The sequence below is a fragment of the Typopeltis vanoorti genome, chromosome 10 (genome assembly GCF_054136105.1).
Source record: "Typopeltis vanoorti isolate ZY-2024b chromosome 10, IOZ_Tvanoo_1.0, whole genome shotgun sequence".
Taxonomy (NCBI): Eukaryota; Metazoa; Arthropoda; class Arachnida; order Uropygi; family Thelyphonidae; genus Typopeltis; species Typopeltis vanoorti.
This window is the reverse complement of record NC_143558.1, coordinates 46,564,755-46,585,460: the sequence shown is the minus strand read 5'-3', so window position 1 is coordinate 46,585,460 and position 20,706 is coordinate 46,564,755. Positions and strand designations below refer to the sequence as shown.

Below are 20,706 nucleotides of genomic sequence, written 5' to 3'. Positions count from 1 at the left end.
TATTATTTTATTTTATTTTTTTATTCTTATACTCCACCTTTGCTCCGAGTTGCCCTAGTGTTGTACTACCCAGGTGTTGACTTACGCTTGGCCTCACCGATAGTTCTTCAGCATGAAACTCTTAGATCTTAGATTTAGATCTCTGAGTTTCGTATCCGGCTTTAAAATAATGAGGGCTTTATTATCCCCTTAACTTATTTAGAAGTATATCATAACATCATCCGCATAAAGAGCAAAGAGCTGATATTAACATCGCCAGTTTTGATATCAGGTTTAATACCACTTTCCTTCATAATGTGATCCATATAGATAATGAATAACAGAGGGGATAATGTACATTCTTCTCTAACACCAGATTTATTATCAAACCACCTTCCTATATTTCCTTCAATTCTAACTGATGACTTACAACTCAAATAAAGACTAAGTATTTCTTGATATAATGCCCCATTGATGCCATACAACTGTAACACTTTGAATAGCTTTTCTTTTGGCGCCTTGTCATATTTCTTTTCCAGAACTACAAAACTTAAATATAGATCTTTGTTATGTACCCATGATTTCTCAACTATCTGTCGTAAAGTGAAAATCTGATCCTGACAGCCTCTATTTGGCCCAAATCCAGCTTGTTCTTCACCAAGCTTCTCTTCCACAATCCTTCTCAATCATTTCTCAAGTATACCTGCATATATCTTCCCAGTAATAACTCTGTAATTCTCACATTCAGTTTTATTTCCATTTTTATATATGGGTACTATGAGAGCTTTACTCCAATCATCTCGAATTCGTCCCTCTGTCCAGGCCTTCTGAACTATGCAGTGCAGCCACTGTAAGATTTTGATACTTCCATACTTGAGTATTTTTGGTCAAATATCAACTACTCTAGCTACCTTTCCACATTTCAGGCTTTTGATGGTTTCCTTCTACTTCAAGTATGGATACGTATTCCTGATTACATGCCTGTCAGCTTTATTTTTTTCCAATGTGCTGTCACTGATTGTTTCATTTAGCAATTTTTCGAAGTAATTACTTCATACTTCAAAGATATCTTTTTTTTCCAGTTTTCATGTCATCTTTATCATATCTAATTCCTTTTACTTTATGTTGCAAAGTGCAAAAGTCTTTTAGGATTTTCCGATTATTCGTTCATATCCCACGTTACTATTTCTTAGTTTTGCATTCATGTCACCTATAATTAAAAGCATATCTTTACTTTTGACTTCATCTACTACTTCTTTTTGCAGCATTTCATAGAAGTCTTCTTTCTCTTCCGTTTTTGCATTGTTTGTTGGTCTATATATGTTTATTATAGTCACATTTCTGTATTTAGTTTTAAATCTAGCTTTGATGATTCTATCAGAAATTGGTTTCCATTCAATTAGTGCTCTTCTGGCATCTGTTATTAGCATGAAAGCTACACCTTTATTACGTGTGTCATCTTCATTCTGGTTTCCAGAATATAAAATGTATTTGTTTGTTGTTAGTTGGATTTCTCCATTACCATTCCATCTTGTCTCGTTTAGACCTAGTATTTCTGTTTTGTATCTTTCCATTTCTCTGGTTAGTAAGTTAGCTTTTCCACTTTCGTACAAAGTCCTAATATTCCAGCATCCAATTTTAGTTAAAAGTTTTGGGCTAAAGAGGTTTTTTCTTGGAGTTTTCTGCCTGTCAGCTTCCCCAATGGGGCTTTCACTGGCTTTCTTCTTTTCCCTAGTACTTCTCCCTCTTGGTTTTGTGTCGGCTTTCCAACGATGGTTGCAGTTTCTGTAGCAATATGTTCTTTCCACATTATGGTTGAAGCCACAAGTACAATCCTCCTCCTTTCTCATTCGGGCTTGGGACCGGCATTGGCAGAGTTACATCGAAGCTAGAAGCTAGAGTACTGTTATTATTGTTATCTGTTTAGTTACAAATAATTAAGAAATAACTTAAGCTAGAGAGCAACATGCTCTCACATAAATTAGAACAAATCAATAGATGGTTGATTTGTTCTATTAAATCTAATAAAGGCTGAAATTATTGCTTAGAGTCCTAAAGTAAGCGTTTGTTGATGAACTTAAGTGGGCTGAATGTGTGCCATACAAATTCTTGGGATTTTTATGCCAGAGGAATTTGCATCTAGTTTCACCAATATAAGTCAGTGTGTAAAACTCGATGTAGCTTAGAAATACCAAAGCACTTTACATCGATTTTTACAGAGGTCAAGTGTCATGAGAACTGTTGCAAAAATAACCTTGTTTGTCTCTATGTATTTTAATGTTAAATATTAATGTAAATAACCCTATGAGAATTGTTTGTATTTACGGTTTTAACTAGAGTTTCTAGAATAAGCAAATTAAAGTTCCAAAGGCAATGCTTTGCCATCGGAACTTTATATAATAACTATGTATAAGAGCACAAGAAAGTTGTTTACGATTAAGTGTGTGAGAAAATTGTTTGCGAGCTCTGCGCATGAACACCTTCAAAGTTAGTATCAAAGAGATCTGCTAGTTTCAGAGAACTTTTCACTGCCTGACAAGACAAGAAAAAAAAAATGTGCACGAAGGAGAAGAAAGAATGGGTTGGCCTTAACAAAAAGATCAATCTTCAAATCAAAAAATCGTAAACCCTGAAGAAATCAACCGATTTCTTCAGGGTTTACAACACTTGGTGCAAGGTCCTGAGAAGGCAAAAATAAAAGGGGACTGAGCTGAACATCGTGAGGATAGTCCAGGTCCAGTTGCCGAGAGAGCAGAGGCGAGGTGCAGTTACCGAAGAGTGAGGAGGCAAGCCGCAGTTACCGAAGAGTGAGGAGGCAAGCCGCAGTTACCAAGAGGAGAGGTGAAGCGCTGTTACCGAAGAGAGCCAGAGGCAGTCGGTGGAGAACCAGAAGCAGTCAAACCCAGAGGAACAGACTTTACAGTGAACCCATGCCAGAGGAAAAATTGGGAGAACAGCCGACATAATGCCAAGTGCCGGGAAGTCAACCGAAACCAAAAGCCGCAAAACGATTTTAAAGCTTGAATGCTGAACTTTTGAGTACCGTGAAGATTGCAGTCCAAGACCTGCCAATATTCCGACGAAGCACCTCCTGAAACAAGACTCTCCGAACTGAAACCTAAGGTGGATGAAAGAAAAACCATAGAGACTTTGATGCAGGACTTTTGGAAGGTGTCGTGATAAAGAGCCTCTGTAAATGTATTACATCCTTTTATGTACATTCTTTTTGTAATCTAGGAGATATGTCATAGATGGACTGATAAGAAATAGTAATAAGAAATATCTATAAGAGACTCCTCTGATTTGTTGTTAACTGTAATATAAATTGTAAGATAATTTGCCATAGCTAGCTAATCTCTTTGAGTAAATTAGTCTTGGCAATTTAATTTTCTTAAGCACAGAAGTAACAGAGTAATTACATTGTATAGTCATTTAATATTGAAATGGGAAAGTTTGTTTCTTTATACCAAAAGTATATAAGGATAGGTAGATAGAGTAACCTCCCTATTGCTTATTTAATGTACTTTGTTTTTTATATTGTAAATAAATGTGTTTTAATTATATGTCAATAGAGTGCCGCCTGATTGTTTATTTTACAATGCACTGTTCCTATATAAAAGCGAACCTAAGAGCGGGAAACCAACTAAGATAGCCGAAGAGTATAGTTAAGTGCAAATAGACCACGACTGTTTGTGTAAAGTTTTACTGAAGGAATTTGTGTTAGAGAAAGAGAGAGAGAAATCAACCAGCCATATTACCGAGTTTTATGCCAATTAACCACCTTACCGGCCATTATGGATTAAATACACATCCTCATATGCTTCGTATCCATCATATATTTCAATGTAATATCAATGGTATTACAATTTTAATATGCACTTCGCATCCATGATAACCTTGACGTCTATAGACATCTTGGCTGGTAGCGTGGTTAAAAGATACTGGTGGCACAGTCTTATGAAATAAATTTTCTACTATCCATAGGCATAAAACTCATAGTGCAAAAGGTAAATAAACTAAGTACACAATAGTAAGATGGAATAGAGAATAAGAAAGGAATATATATATAAATTAATAATAACGGTGGCTTATAAACAGAAAAATAATAGCGCACCGTTTCCAAGTGGGTACGGTATATTCTTGGGAATGGGAGCAGGCAATCCTTATAAAAGTTGAATATGTTTTTTTAATTTTATAGGTGGTTTAAAAGTAGCATTAAGATTGTGATGGTGTAGAATTCTATTTATTTTATCTGATAACCCTTTAATGTATGGGATAGCTATTGTTTTACTGTAATCTATATTATTTGCATTTTTTGGTGAAGTTTTTATGAAGAACTTTATTGATGGTATTTTTGCTATAGCCATTGCTTATAAATATATTGATTATAATCTGTAATTCTAGTTTAAGAGCTTGTTCATTAGAGCAAATTATTATTGTTCTGTTTTCATCATCATCATCATCAAATTCCTGTCATGTACCCTCAAGGGGTGTAGAGGATATGATAGTACTACATGAAAAAAATTACATTATTACTAACTTCCTATCTATAATTTTCCTCCAAATCAGTCTGTTACTTGTCAAGAACCCAACATTATCAGATCTTATATTTCTATCGTCTAAGGCACTTTGTACCGTATCAATCCACCTATATCTTGGTCTCCCTCTGGGTCGTTTTGCTGCCAACCTGGCAGAGAACACTTGTTTTGCTAATCTTTCTTCGCCCATACTGTTTAGGTGACCATACCACCTGAGATTAGCTCTGCTAACGCATTCCTGGATGCTGACAATGTCAAGTTCTTTCCTAATATCTCGTTTTTAATCTGTTCATGCCTATAATCTTTCTCAGGACTCTCATATCTGCAGTCTCTAGTCTTTGGTCAAGTGTTTTACTTCTGACCCAGCTCTCAGATCCATAAGTTAAAACTGGTTTGAACACTGTCTTGTATACAGCTAATTTAGTGTTCCGACTAATTTCTCTCTTATTCCATATGAATTTATTCAATTAACTTCCCACCATACCAGCTTTGCTGATTCTGTTGTCTATTTCTATATTTAATTTACCATCTTCAGTAAAAATCGTGCCTAAGTAGTTGAAATGTTTTACTTGTTCCACAGTTGACATTTTCATTGTCTTTGTCTTTTTATTACTGGCCTTCATACCATATCTATTACAACAGCTATTCAATTTAGTCAGAGAATCTTGCAGACTTGTAGCGGATTCATTTAGAAGTATAACATCATATGCATAAAGTGAAGAGCTGACATTAACATCTCCAATTTTGATATCATGTTTAATACCACTTTCCTTCATAATGTGATCCATATAGATAATGAATAACAGAGAGGATAATGTACATCCTTGTCTGACACCAGATTTAACATTAAACCATCTTCCTGTACTTCCTTCAATTCTAACTGCTGACTTACAACTCAAATAAAGACTGAGTATTGCTTGATATAATGCCCCATTGACACCATATAACTGCAGCATATTGAATAGCTTCTCTCTTGGCACCGTGTCATATGCCTTTTCCAAATCGACAAAACTTAAATACAGATCTTTGTTATATTCCCATGCTTTCTCGACTATTTGTCGTAAAGTGAAGAGCTGATCCTGACAGCCTCTGTTTGGCCTGAATCCAGCTTGTTCTTCACCAAGCTTTTCTTCCACAATTCTTCTCAACCGTTTCTCAAGTATACTTGCATAGATCTTGCCAAGAACACTCAGTAGGGAAATATCTCTGTAATTCTCACATTCAGTTTTATTTCCCTTTTTATATATGGGTACTATGAGAGCTCTACCCCAATCATCTGGAATTCGTCCCTCTGTCCAGGCTTTCTGAAATATATTGTTTATAATCTGTAATTCTAGTTTAAGAGCTTGTTCATTAGAGCAAATTATTATTGTTCTGTTTTTGAGAGTGTTAATGACTTCAAGTTTTTGTGAAGGGTGGTTTATAAGAGTTAGCATATATTTATTGGCTGGTACATGTGCACTTGTGGTAGACAGTGAAGGATAGACTAACTGAAGGAAGACGTGTGACCTGTGTATCTAGGAAAGGAAGTTAGTTTTGATTTTCAATTTCAATAGTAAATTGTTATGCACTCATGTTGTTTGTTCAGGAGGCTGAGAAAGGTGTTTAAAGTTTGGTGGCCATGTGGTCAGATAATAAAAACATTATCAATGTATCTAAGCTAACCTGTAGGTTTTAAAGTAAAAGAATCTAGAGCATGTTGCTCAAAAACTTCCTTATAAAAGTTAGCAATTGGAGAGGATAATAGTGAGCCCATGGCTGTACCTTTTTTTTGTAGGTAATAATTATTTTGCCACACAAAGCAACTGGAATGTAGCATTTGGGTGAAATGAACCATAATATCAGGTGGAAATTTGTTCTTAAGAGAATAATTCTGTCACTGATTGGGACTGAAATTGGCAGAAATGTCAAAACTGACTAATTAATCATCTTTGTTGAGCATTATGTTTTTAATTTGTTTATGAAGTGTTGTGTGTTCTTTATATAAGAGGGAGAATGACCTACCAACTCCTTGAGTGTTGATGCTAATTTCTTGGCTAGATAATAATTAGGGCTGTCTATATCTTCAACTATCAGCTGAAATGGAACATTATGTATGTATGTTTGTGAACTTTGGAACCCCATAAATTCTAGGACAGTGGGCATAATGTGGTAAGGTTTTTTAACAGTATCATATGAGAAGAAGTGACAGACTTAAGTAATTTAACAGTTTTCTTCTTAATCCTATTAGTTGGATTATAGTTCACAAGTTGATAAGTGCTGCTATCAGAGACTAATAGATTCATTTGATGAATGTAAGCAGGTCTGTTTAGGGTTACTGTACCATTACCTTTGTTATAAGTATATCCTTATTAGCTTTTAATGACTTGATGGGTGCTAATTCTGTTTTGGTGAGATTGCTACATGTGGCTTTTTGTATTATTCAAAACATGACTGGTTTCTGAACGAATTTTATCAGCTGTATTATTTGGAAGAAATGTAATGTCTCTTTCTGTGTGGTATATAGCATCCAGTTTATTAACAGTTCTAGGTACTACTGCAAAATTTATGCCTTTATTAAGTACCAAAGTTCACCATTATTTAGGATATGGCTAGGATAGGTTGATCATTATATTGGTGAAACTGGATGCACAATTCCTATCCATAAAAAAAAAAAAAGAACACAAATGACATTAAATTTAACAATTTTGGTAAACCAGGCCTCTCAAATCATTCACTTAATGCCCTGTACCAAATTGATCGGGAAGAGGTTTCTTCCCTGTTTCTTACATCATACAAAAACCTGATATGAACACAAATTTAAAGAAGCTTATGAAATTTTGACCAACCATCCTAATCTAAACAATAATGGTGGCATAAAAATCCCAAGAATTTAAATGGCACAAATTCAGCCCACTTAAGTTCTTCAGCAAACTTACTTTAGGACTCTAAGCCAAGGTTTTCCAAACTTTTTTTTTTCCATGGCATGGTTATTTTAATACTTCATCTTCATGACCCACTAAAAATTTTATTGCCAATAGGTAAAATAAAACAGATTTTACCTATTAAAAATATGCTCTGTCTCTCTCGATGCTTAACTCAAACTGAACAAAGAGTAGGTACGTGGCAGGCGAGCAAAACAACCGCCAAGTGATTCGACTGGTGGCATGCTGTGCAACCTCGCCATTAATTGAGCTACTTTACCGTGAAAAAGAGACTGTGAAGTGGTGATGAGGATGCAAAAAGGGTGCATTTTTCGTCTCTATTAATTAAATTATTTATTCATTAGTCCCGAATAAATGCTATTTACTTGTATTTTAGAGTTTCATGAAAAAAATAAAACCCAAAAAACAAAACACCTATGTTTTTGAGATTTTTTTAGGCGACCTGGCATTTAGCTTTCCTGATCTGGTGCCAGGTCGTGACCCACCATTTGGGAAACACTGCTCTAAGCAATAATTTCAGAATTTATTGGCCACCATCTATGCTGTTTTGTTTTAATTTATGTGAGGGCATGTTGCTCTCTAACTTAATATATTTCTTAATGATTTGTACCTAAACATATAATAATAACAGGTTAACAATTGAACGACTTTCATAGACAAATTAAAAAATGTTTCCATACAATCCACTGATCTTAATATAGAAATCTTTATTTACAAACATATCTTTCAAGGATACATTGCAGCTACTTTCTGAAACATTCCCACAAGATATAGTAAAACGATTTGAATTTGTAATGCCTTCTGGATACTTTGTTTGTCAAAACAAATTCTACAACCAAGTGGAAGGAACTACCATTGGAAGTCCACTCTCCCCTGCTCTAGCCAACTTTTATTTAGAGCATCTAGAAGGCATCCTTTTTTCATTTTGGGTTTGGTATATTGACAACATTTTTTCTGCATATCTTCACAATAAAGAAACCTTACCAACACTTTTAGTTACTATAAATACTTTACATCCTCATATCAAATTCACAATGGAATTTTAAAAAAGACAAGTTATCTTTTCTAGACATTCTTTTCACCATCACATGATTTAACCGCATCGGTTTATCAAAAGCATACTTTCAGTGGGTACTACATTCTTCAACAATCTGCACACCATCCTTCTCAAAAGGCAGAAATCATGAAGTCTTTAATTTGACGAGCTAAAACTAATTGTTCAATCCTCATTAATTACAGGAACTCTCAAATATCAAACAATGAAACATGAAATTCAATGGCTTCTCAGAAAGGACTACACGTTATTTATTTGACTCCTACAAGCCTAACCTAAACAACAAGGAAACAGTATGTTGAGTTCTAATCCCATACATTTCAGATGTTTCAGAACCGATTTCCCGAATTCTGAAGAAACATGATTTAGTACATATCAATAAACTCTCAACTTATTTCTCCTCTTCAAAAGATAAACACTCTCCAGTGTCTATCCCAGGTGTATAGCAAGTTCCTTGTGACTCCGTCTATACTACTTTGGACAAACTGGACGCTCAATAGAAAGAGAGAGTACAAGAACATCAACCATATATTTACCACAGGAAATCCAATAAATCTCGATTGGTTCAACATTGATTAGATTAATACCACAACATTCTTTGGTCTGAACACACCTACTACATTGCTGTTAATACAAATTTGAACATTTATTTAAGGAGACTGCCTAAGCCTTGCTTCACTGCCCAAACTTGAATTGGGCTGCCTATCATTATGAAAATTATGTGAGAGTCTGATTAGAATAACGCATCATTAATATATATATTTTTTTTATACTTACTATTAAAACCAAGAATACTATTAAAACCAAGAATGGTATTTTATGAAGTCATAAGATCTCAGGAAACTAACAAGATGTTGTATCTATTGGATCATCTGTAGAACATGACTATAAATTATTTTATTTATTTTATTTTATATATACTGTTATGATTAACCTTTTTCCTCAGTTAGAACATGTTACTAGAAATATAACATCATGCAGCTCATTCTGTATTAATAAATCCATCATTTGCATTCTACCTTGTATTAACTGTTTTTTGCCACTGAAGATGGTCTGTAATTTTCAGACTGTAATATCCTTGTAATCAAATAATTGATTACATTTGCCTTGTATTTATGTAAATAATTCATACAACTATGGTGCAAGTTTCTCTAAAAGAAAGAGTTAACCGAATTGCTTAATATTTTTTTTATATATTCAATACTTACTGTTAAAACCAAGAATGTTATTTTATGAAGTTTTTAGCATACTGTGTGGATTGTAATGTAGTTTGTTTCTTTGTATATATGTGTATACTACGGGTGATGACTTGATATGAAGCTCTTAACATCAGGTGATTATTTTGGTTTATATTAAACTGAAGTTGTGCTATAACGCAGTAGTTGTTTCCATAATTTTTTAATAATGAATGCTGATCATTGTGTAACTATGAAGTAAAGATAAGGAACTGATTAGTCAACTTATAACAAAGTAACAAGATGAAAAGCAAGATACTATTGAAGATATATCCTTCATTCTTTTCTTGGCTTCCTTCTTGGAAACTTTGGCGGTGATGAGTGTGAATGGTTCCTTCAGGAGGATATCATGGCAATTATTATTATTATTAATATTATGTGACACCTTCAAGGAGTCTAAAGACTCATCGAGGGAGAGCACTTACTCTCCAGCTCCACCACTCAATCCACCAACTACAGTGAGCCACATCATCTACACCAACGCCATCTATTGCCCATCACCACTAGTATTTTCACAGACAATCACAAACATCCATGCCCATGGCAGGAACTGAACCTGCAGCCTTTTGGCTGGAGAGCAGATACACTGACCACTCGGCCAACCAGGCCAGCAAACTGAACTCACATTTGTGTGAGTGCTGCTAGTGAGATTCGAACCTGTAGCCTCTTGACTGAACAACAGACGCACTAGTCAACTAGCCCGCAATGGAGTAATGATATGAGGAGAATTGGAATGCTAGTGATTTGTTTCTCCAAACAGATATGTAAACATACTTACAAGGAAAAAACAAGTGCATTAAGCACTTTTAAATTTGTTATTATTATTATTATTACATCACCGAATTGAAGCCTTTTGGCTCTTTATTATTTTTTTTTTGTTTATTTTTTTCTTTATTTGTGTTTATTAAAAAATAAACACAAATTAAATTTGTGTTTATTTTTTTAATTTTTTATCTTACTTATTGTAAATATAACACACCTTTTTCCTCTCTCTAAGATGGTGAGTTTTTTTTATTTATTTATTATTTTTATGATTAAACAGTAATTACCCTGCTTTATTGGTTTAGCGCAATTGTATCTGAGAATCTTGATATGTTGCCACTTCTTGCATTTTTAAATTCTTCGTGCTAAAATATCTGGAATCCACATGTTTTGATCTGAGTTTGGAATTCCTTGATTGCCAATGTTATATGAATAACAGTTATTTTGAAATAAATGTGATATCCTTTTTTACCTACACAAAGTAAGCAAAAATTAGAATAATGTGCAAATCGATTAGCTTACGGTTGCAGTGTAGGTGCTGCATTCCTGAATGATATTACATGTTACTATTGGAATCATGTTTCTGGGGCAGTAGTAACCTAAAAAAAATGAATAAATATCCTTGTTTATAACTCTAAGAACTAAAAATATCAATATAGCCAAGATAACAGAAAACAAAAAGGAAATTAAAGGGAACAAAAAATATAGAGATGGTTTTACTATGCTGTATAGTGAAATGGACTAACATCTCAGAGTTTCTAATGGAGTGGCCATTTCAATCGATAATAAATAGAAGAGTCATTTGCAATTTAGTAAATGATTGAATTATAACAGGTAAATTAAAAACGAATAGAAGCTATTTAAATATCTTAGTAGTATATGCCCTAAAGAAGGTAGAAAAAAGGATTCTGAACAAGTTTATGAGGAACTACAGAAACAGTTAAATAAATGTAATAAAAATGACTATATATTAATAGCAGGAGATCTTAATGCTAGAGTTGGAAATAATCCAATCCCAAATGTCTTAGGAAAATATGGAGAAATTTGCATGAATAACTATGGTCTATTAGACTTCTGTATTTTCAATAATTTCAAAATAACCAATACTGAGATGAGGCAGGTATAACTTTCGCCTCCTGCTGTTCACCTCTCTACGGATCTGCCTGTTTAAAAATATTATGCTTACATGGAACTCGTTATACATCTGGAAGAGATGTGGAAACCTGTTTATCTTGCGAGAAATTGGCTAAGTTGTTGATAGAATTTAATTTGCAAAAGATAGAAATCTTTTAAGATTGTTGCAATACATTTAGTAAGGTAGAAAAAACACAGTATAAGTGAATGGAATTCTCTCTGTTGGGGAGGTAATTTTGGCGTGGAATACATTTATGATTTTGTAAACAATTTTGATGTTATGCTCATTTTGGTACATAGTTCAGTTGCATTTGTAGAGCAGATGTTGTGGGCTTTACTTAACAGAATGTTTTAAGCCCTGCATATTTTCTGTGATTGAGATGAGCAGCATTACTGTGCATCAGATGATGTGGTTACAGAGATAGAATGCGAATGGTTTAGCATTTTCAGGAAAGAGAAAAGATAGGATGGGGGGGGGTACTGCTATGGTAGTGGATGAATTGTTGCAGCCAAAAAGAATAGATGGGCAGGAAGGTGGCTGTTCATTTGAAGCAGTCTGGTGTGAGATTAAGGTCAGTAAGACAAAATATACATTTGATTGTTGCTATAACCAATGCCGGTCTTGTTGGCCAAGTGGTTAGCTTATCCACTCTCCAGCCAAAAGGCTGCGGGTTCGAATCCCGCCGTGGGCATGGATGTTTGTGATTGTCTGTGAAAATACTAGTGGTGGGTGATAGATGGCATTGCTGTAGTTACGGTTCATTGTAGTTGGTAGAGACAGAGTTGTAGAGTAGGTGCCCTCCCTTGACGAGTCTTTGGACTCCCTGGAGGCATCACATAATAATAATAATAGACCAGCGAGTTCCACAGATGATCTGGAAGACATGCATAGTCAAATTAGTACAATGAGTACAGATAGAGTGATTATTATGGGGGGACTTCAACTATGGAGATATAGACTGGCAGGAAGGAATGGAATTTATACATCTACTGAGGGTTAATTACTCGATGCAGCCTGTGATGGAGGGGACTGCAGGTGTGAGTATTCGACCTGGTCATAGAATCAGAAGAGCTATTCATAACCACTGTGACCAATGTGATTGGTGAAAGTGACCATGTAGTCTTGACTTTGGAGATTATACAACATGAGGAATATTCTGTCAAGAAGGGGTATGGAACTACAAGGCAGGTGATTATGACAAGCTTAAGAAAAAGCTTAAATCTGTGCCATGTCATAAAAACACTGCAGGGTAAGGTTGCATGGGAGATAGTTAAGGTTCATCTACAGAAAGCAGTATTAAATTGTATACCTAAGGTAAGGAGAGTTAATCAGGTAGGTGTTAGATGGATAAGTAATATCATGAATCACGAGCTGCAGAAGAATAAAATGTTGTGGAGGGTATATAAGGAGAAAGGTGACCAGCAAACTTGAACAGTACAAGGCTCACACAAGAAAGGTGACCAGCATGTGAAGGAAGGCAAAATGAGATTACGAGAAAAATCCAGCTGAGCATGTCAAAGAGTTCTTTCATTATGTTGCAAGTAAGAGGAATAATGACTATGGAAGATTAACCTTAATGAGTGATGATGGTCATGAGGAGACAGAAGCAGATAAAATATTTGAGTTATTGAGTGACCAATTTTCTAGGCTATATCATCCTACTGAGGTTGATGCTTTGGAAGGATGCGTTGAAGGAAGGCAAAATGAGATTATGAGAAAAATCCAGCTGAGCAGGCCAAAGAGTTCTTTCGTTATGTTGCAAGTAAGAGGAATAATGACTATGGAAGATTGACCTTAATGAGTGATGATGGTCACGAGGAGACAGAAGCAGATAAAATATTTGAGTTACTGAGTGACCACATTTCGAGGCTATATCATCCTAGTGAGGTTGATGCTTTAACACAGGGGTCGCCAAACTTCTTTGACCGTCGACCCCTTCAAGAGTTTCTTGACTTTTTATCGGCCCCCTCTATTTTACTATTACATAATTTTAATATTACCTAATATGTATGTTGATGAATTTTAGAACATTAACATTAGAACGCTCACTTGTATGTCGATATGCAAAAATGAGACTGGGTTTGAATACGTGTAAGTATAAGTAAATAAGCAACCGCGCACGTATTGCAATGTCGCTCCTGCCACGCCGGCTTGGTGGGAACCACCACATCCGTTTATTGGTAAATACGTCGTTTTGGCCTACTTGATTGGCCTCCGTAACCATTTTCATGACCGTGCTCCATCTTACAGGTCCTATTCTTGTCACTGTTCCCACGATTCACTCTTAATTGCGTTGTCATTCAGGATGGAGGTAATCCAAGTTAACCGAATTAAATATTACCTGTACAATGATGTCTTATATTTTTCTGTCGACCCCTAACAAAGTTATATCGACCCCTTTGGCGACCACTGCTTTAACATATGTGACAGATACTAATGTAGGAACAGAGGTGGATGAATTGAAGGTTCTTAGGATATTGCACAATCTCAATGTAAATACAGCTGTGGGATTAAATGAGATATCTCGGATTTTGCAAGCATGTGCAAGGAAACTGGCAATGCCTCTGATTAGGCTCTTTAATTTAAGTCTCAGCTCTGGTAGAGTTCCAAGGGAGTGGATAGAGGGCAAAATAATTCCCTTGCATAAGGGAGGTTGCAAATTGTAGACCAATCAGTATCTTAGGTGGTGGTAAAAGTATTTGAAAAATTGGTCAAAAAGAGAACTCAAGAATGGGTGGATAAAAATATGATATTGTATGAGGGGCAACATGGTTTTGTGAAGTGTTAGTCATGCCTTAGTATTTGCTAACTTTTTATAATAAAGTAATAGTAGAGTTGGATAAAGGAAATGGCTATACAGTGATTCTGTTGGATTTTGCAAAGGCATTTGACAGAATACTGCATGGAACTCTGTTACACAAATTAGAAGTGGGGATGGATATGACAGTGGTTAAGTGGATAAGAGGGTGGCTGCTGGACAGATATCAAAAAGTGGTTTATAGAGGGACAAAATCGAGTTGAAATCAGGTGACTAGTAGTGTACTGCAAGGTTCATTGCCAGGATCATGGCTGTTTAATTTGTATATAAATGGTATAGGAAATAACCTGAAAGAAAATATTCAGTTGTTTGCTGATGATGCAATATGGAGAGTTACAGGATTATTTAAATAGGCTGTCAGTATGGCAAAAGAGAATGGGTGTCAGTCCAATGCAGAGAAATGTAAAGTTATGCATTTTGGGATAAATAGATTACAAGCTGTGTACCACATTGATGGAGCTGTACTCCAAGAAATAGATAAAGCTAGAGATTTAGGGATGGTGATAGATAGAGAGTTAAAATAAAATAAAAAAAAAACATATTGCTAAGGTTGCTAAAGTAGCCCATAAGATTACTTGGCTATTGAAGAATACATTAACAAGTAGAGATAACAAAGTTATCTCTACTTGTTAATTCCTCTTTTTAAGTCTTTGATATGTCCACACCTGTATTACATCTCAGATCTGGTCTCCTGGGTTTCTTGGGGATGAGGAAGCAGTGGAGAGGATTCAGAGATGAGTGACCTGTGGAGTGTCCCCTATGAGGATAGATTGATGGTGTGGATTGCAGAAATTGGTTGATAGGAGAAAAAAGGGGCATGATAGAAACATTTAAGTTACTTAATGGGTTCTATAGGATAGATGCATGAGAAATTTTTCAGCAAATGTTTCCAGAACAAAAGGTCATTCCTGGAAGGTGAGTAAAAGTGTGGTTAGTAGGGGTGTGAGGACTAGATTTTCACTTGGAGAGTTGTGAATGAATGGAATGGATTGCCAGAGTCAGCTGTGAGTGCTCTGTCTGTTAATGGGTTCGAGAAGAGGTATGATAGATTGTGTGGATAGTTTGGGTCTCCTGTGCTTAGTCTTTGAACTCCATGGAGGTACCCATACAATAATAATAATATATCAACTGTGAGGGTGTGTTTGTGATAATAAGTAGTCTAGATAGTAATTAGCCAGTGTGAGACAAGTTAGACAGTTGACTCCACATAGTGGGTGTTTTATCTCTTTATATTTATTCTTCAATTCTGTGTACATTCTCTGTATATGGCAAAATTACATTATTATTATCTCATCTCATCTTCTTTATACCCTCTTTTACCTTGCGGTGTCGAGGGTTTATTAATCATCGGATCTCAAGCCATTCACAGGATAAGGTGGTCAGCCCTACACCCTGGTGTATCCTATGGTCTGTAGTGTTGAGTTCTCAAGGTTAGTTTGCCTTCTTTGTGGGATGAAAAACCTCAGGATAAACTGGGGAAAAAACCCTACTGTCCATGCCCAAGACCAGCTAACTTGGCTATGGTTGAGGAAGATCCTTCATCTCCTCACGTCGACGAGAATCGAACCTAGGACACTCCTTCACCAGGCATATGGTTGCGAAGCGCACAGCCACTAGGCTAACTGCACGGACAAAATTATTATTATTGATATATTGGTGTATATTTAAGGTGATAGTAGAGCTAACCATTATGTCATTTGGTTTTAGTTTTGTGATTTTCACGTTCTTCAGGATCAATATGCATTCTTTATAAGGGAATTGATATGGCCTACATATGCAGAAGAAAAGAATTTTAATATAGTTGTATATCATTGCTCTTGTACATGTCATTTGTTCTCTTCTTCACTTATTCATACTTGGTTCACTTTATCTCTGCTGAGAATGGAATAAGACACTTACTTCAGAATCGTTATTCATATAATTATGAATATTCAATGAGTCTTTGGACTCCCTGGAGGTGTGTAATAATAATAATTAGTTTTTTAAAGTTTTTTTTTTTTTTTACTGAGCAAACCAGATATCATAAATGCCCTTGGAACTTTGTTATACATTATTGATAAATAGTAACTTAATTTTGATACCTGATAACTGTTTTTATATGTTTATTTTTTCTTTCCTTCTGGAATGAAATAAATTATAATGCAGAATTCTGTGACATTAGCTGATTTTTCTTTAGCCAGAATACTACCTTGAAGAAGAAGAATGTGAAGAAGCTGAAGAAGTCGAAGTGCCAAAAGCTCTTGGAGATATTTTTGAAAGTGTCGCTGGAGCTATATATCTGGATAGCAGAATGTCTTTAGATACTGTCTGGAGGGTTTATTATGCCATGATGAAGCCTGAAATTGGTTAGTAATATATAAAGTTTTTTTCCCTTCAAATCCCCCCCCCACACACACACTTTTTTTTTTTTTTTTTTTTTAATGTGGATAAGTTGCATTGTGTTAGCACGTTGTACACCTTCTGCATTATGCAGGCACTTTTAAAAATATTTCAATGTGTGTGTGTGTGTGCGTGCATACTTAAAATATATCAGTACATCATTTATAGCTTTCAGTACATACGAACCACATGTATAACGTGCATATAGCAGCACTCAATGTTTGAAATGTCTCCCTTTTGCCTCCACACACATTCTGGAAGGTTGGAGTAGAGATCTCATAGTTCCCCATCTATGAAAAAGGGAAATAAAAACTGATTATCAAAATTATAGAGACAGTTTTCTACTAAGTACTCCATTAAGATTTATGCAAACATATTTGAAAAGAGGCTGAGAGAAATTGTGAAAGAGAAACTTGGAAAAGGACAAGCTAGATTCAAGTCAAATAGAGGTTGTCAAGATCAGATGTCACTTTATGACAAGTAGCTAAGAAGTCATGGGAATATAACATCGATCTGTACTTAAGTTTTCAATCTGGAAAAGGCATACAACAGGTTGCCCAGAGAAAAGTTCTTTTTCCAAATGCCACAATTGTATATATTGTAAATGGAACATTATACAAAACAATCATTGTCGATATTTTCTACTAAGTACTCCATTATGAAAGAAAGTGGCATTAAACATGATATCAGAATTGGAGATATGAAACTTAGCTCTTTGCTTTATGCAGATGATAACGTACTCTTTAACAAATCTGATACAAACATCCAAAATGCTTTATCTAAACAGAATAGCAGTTGTAAAATTTGTCTTGGAAATTAGCAACAAAATGACCAAAACTATAAAACTAGGCAGGATCATTGAAAATATCATCTGCATAATGAACAGACAAACTAGATAACAAGTAAAATATTACAGATATTTAGGCACAATTTTTAATGAAGATGGCAAATTAAATATGGAAATAGGTAACATGTTAAGCAAAGCTGGTACAATAGAAATTCAACTGGGAATTGGATATCAAATTTATCTCAATCTAGTAAGTCACCAGGATTCTTTTATTAAATTGAATAACATCTGTAACAAATTTGTCATTAAAATTAGCACTTAAAAGGCAGGAATATGGAAAGCTTCAGCTGCTTTTTCAGCAGAGAATCTCTAGAACAAATAAAATATTTCAGCTATTTAGGTACAATTTTTAGTGAAGATGGCAAATTAAATATGAAAATTGACAACAGAAGTAGTAAAGCTTTTATTTTAGGTAGTTAATTGAATAAATTTTTATCAGATAAGTGAGAAATTAGTTAGTTAAACATTAATCTAGCTGTATATAAAACAGTTTGTGAACCAGTTTTAATTTGTGGATATTGTATTAAAAAAATTTAGATGAAAAGAACTTATGTGGAAACTATTTTAATGATATAAAATTGTTTTTGTCTTGGTATCCAATTCACCTTTAGTATGATGGCAGTTGACACATAATTAAAATACAAAGAACAGAAATATTTTTAAAAAGTGTCATCAGCATAAGTAAGACAACAAGTGGTCAATAAAATTCCTAATTACAGTATTTGCCGGCGTATAAGATGCACCCCCCCTTTTTTGTACACATTTTTTAGGAAAAAAACTTTATCACTGAATATTATAATGAATTTACAGTATTTCAAATATAAAGTAATAAGTAGGTCTTCTTTCAACTAGGAAAGTAGACTTACTTATTACTAATCTAACTAGGAAAGAGTACCCACCTTTTAATCTTCTTCGTCAAAACCCAGAAATTCATCTCCAGAGCTAAATGAAGAGACACTTGAAACCTCTTCTAAATCAGAATCGGAGTCCTCATATAACAAATTATCATCTATACCATCCAGTGCATTACTGATGCCACACTTCTTAAATGATTTAACCACTGTCTCAGTTTTCACACCATCCCATGAAGCTTTGACCCACTCACGAATTTGCGAAATGCTAGTTCTCTTCCTGATGCCGTGACTTCAAAATCTGACGACTGCATCCAGCTGTTCCATTTCCCCTTCATAAATCCCTTAAATGGTTTATTAATACAGACATCTAAAGGTTGAAGCTGACTAGTTAGATCTCCTGGAATTACAGCTAACTGAGATTTTAACATCTGTTCTGTGAGAACGAAACTGATCCCATACTAACAGGGCAGGCTTCTTCAACAGTCCTAAAGGGCACCTAGACCGAATTTTATCTATCCATAACTTCATTCCTCCTCCGTCCATCCACAATTTTTGTCCCATCAACACAGCAGGATTAAACAACCGTGTCGTGAGTTTTTTGTGCCCCGAAGTTTTAACAGTAATACTTTTTGTGCCCTTGGAATCTACAGTTTTATTTGAGGGCACATCAAAAGTCAGCGGAACCTCTTCCATGTTTTCTATTTGTGCAAGTTCAAAATTTTCTCGTTTTCTTGCTTTAATGACGAACTGATGAAATTCAATTTGTAGACACTGAAAGTCTTTCTGTGGTCTAAAATCCAAGTATTCAGTTCTTCCTCAAGTTCTGGCAATTTTGCAGTTCCACTTCGTAGGTTATGTTTATTGTGAGTTGCTTTTTTTAGATCCTCTTCCTGATTCTGTCAAGTTCTTATCGTTTTCTCAGTTAGGAGTAGCCTAAAATGCCTCTCTGCAGTTCTGTTTCCATGTTCTTTAGCATACGCAATCAAACGTAGCTTGTATACAATATTGTAGTAATGCCAACGTTTTTCAGCCATAATTTGCCAAGAAATTTAGAAAAAATTTAATGCAGAAATTTGTCACTGTTCACAACAACTGCGATAACAATTGGAAAGTTTAAATGAACAGGAACACAGCTATGATTGTCTATGACAGCGCATGGGCATCCACTAAACTCTACGTAACTGGAATGCTCTCACACACCTCAAGAAAGAAATCGCGTAACTCGGAACAGAGAAAATTTCCAGAAATGAAAGTAATAAAAAACTGAATATCGGTGTATAAGATGCACCCTATTTTTCAGACCTATTTTCAAAAAAAAAAAAAAAAGTGTGTCTTATACATCGCCAAATACGGTAATTAATTAAAAAAAAGTATAGTTATGTGTAATAAGAAACTAATGTATATACAAATTTATGTCTGGTGAGTACCAGACATTAACACACCCTTTTTTTTAAGCTAATTAATTAGAAATTTCAATCACCAGTTGTCTTACTTATTCTTTGAAGCACTTTTTAAAATGTTTTTGTTATTGTTATTTCTGTTTTAATTGTGTGCCATTGCTCATTATCATTATACTGAAGATGCATTTGATACCAAGGGAAAATGTTCACATAATTAAAATGCTTGTAACATAAGTTTTTTCATTTCAAATTTTTATATAATTATTATAACTTACATACCTATTCTTAGACAAAAGCTTATGGATGCAAGAGCCATGTTAGAAGTGAAACAGGTGATCAAACACTAGAGACCATGGATATGAGAGTTCTGAGAAAAATTAAGGGAGCAATCAGGTGGTGTCATTGGCAGCATCATTAAAAATAAAGATAGTAAGATGGAAATTTGTTAGCATTCAAGACTTTGTGAGTAGGACTTATCAAAGGTGGTATGATCACTTAAACAGGATGGGAGAGTAAAGGTTTGCAAAACAGTTCTTTAATGCCAAAATGACATGAAAAAGACCCAGATAAAGAACAAGATCTAGATGGATTGGCTGTCTTAGTTCACCTAGAAGACAGAAATCTAAAATCAGACAATATTGGAGTGCTTACAAGTGATAGACTAATTTGTAGTAGTGTTGACAGGAGATTAGTAATATCCCTTGAGGGTAAATATCAGAAAATCAATGATGCTGATGACTATAATAGAAACTCATAGAAACTCACTTTTTCATTCCACAAA

The 20,706-nt window shown here is 34.8% G+C and overlaps 1 protein-coding gene across 1 annotated transcript in view; it reads left to right on the top strand.

The window, feature by feature from the left end:
• Positions 1-20,706, top strand: part of LOC150102389 (endoribonuclease Dicer-like) — a 187,215-nt gene that overhangs the window by 155,098 nt on the left and 11,411 nt on the right. The window contains 1 exon segment of the mRNA XM_090399451.1: positions 16,622-16,790. Coding sequence (XP_090255577.1) covers positions 16,622-16,790 — 169 coding nt within the window.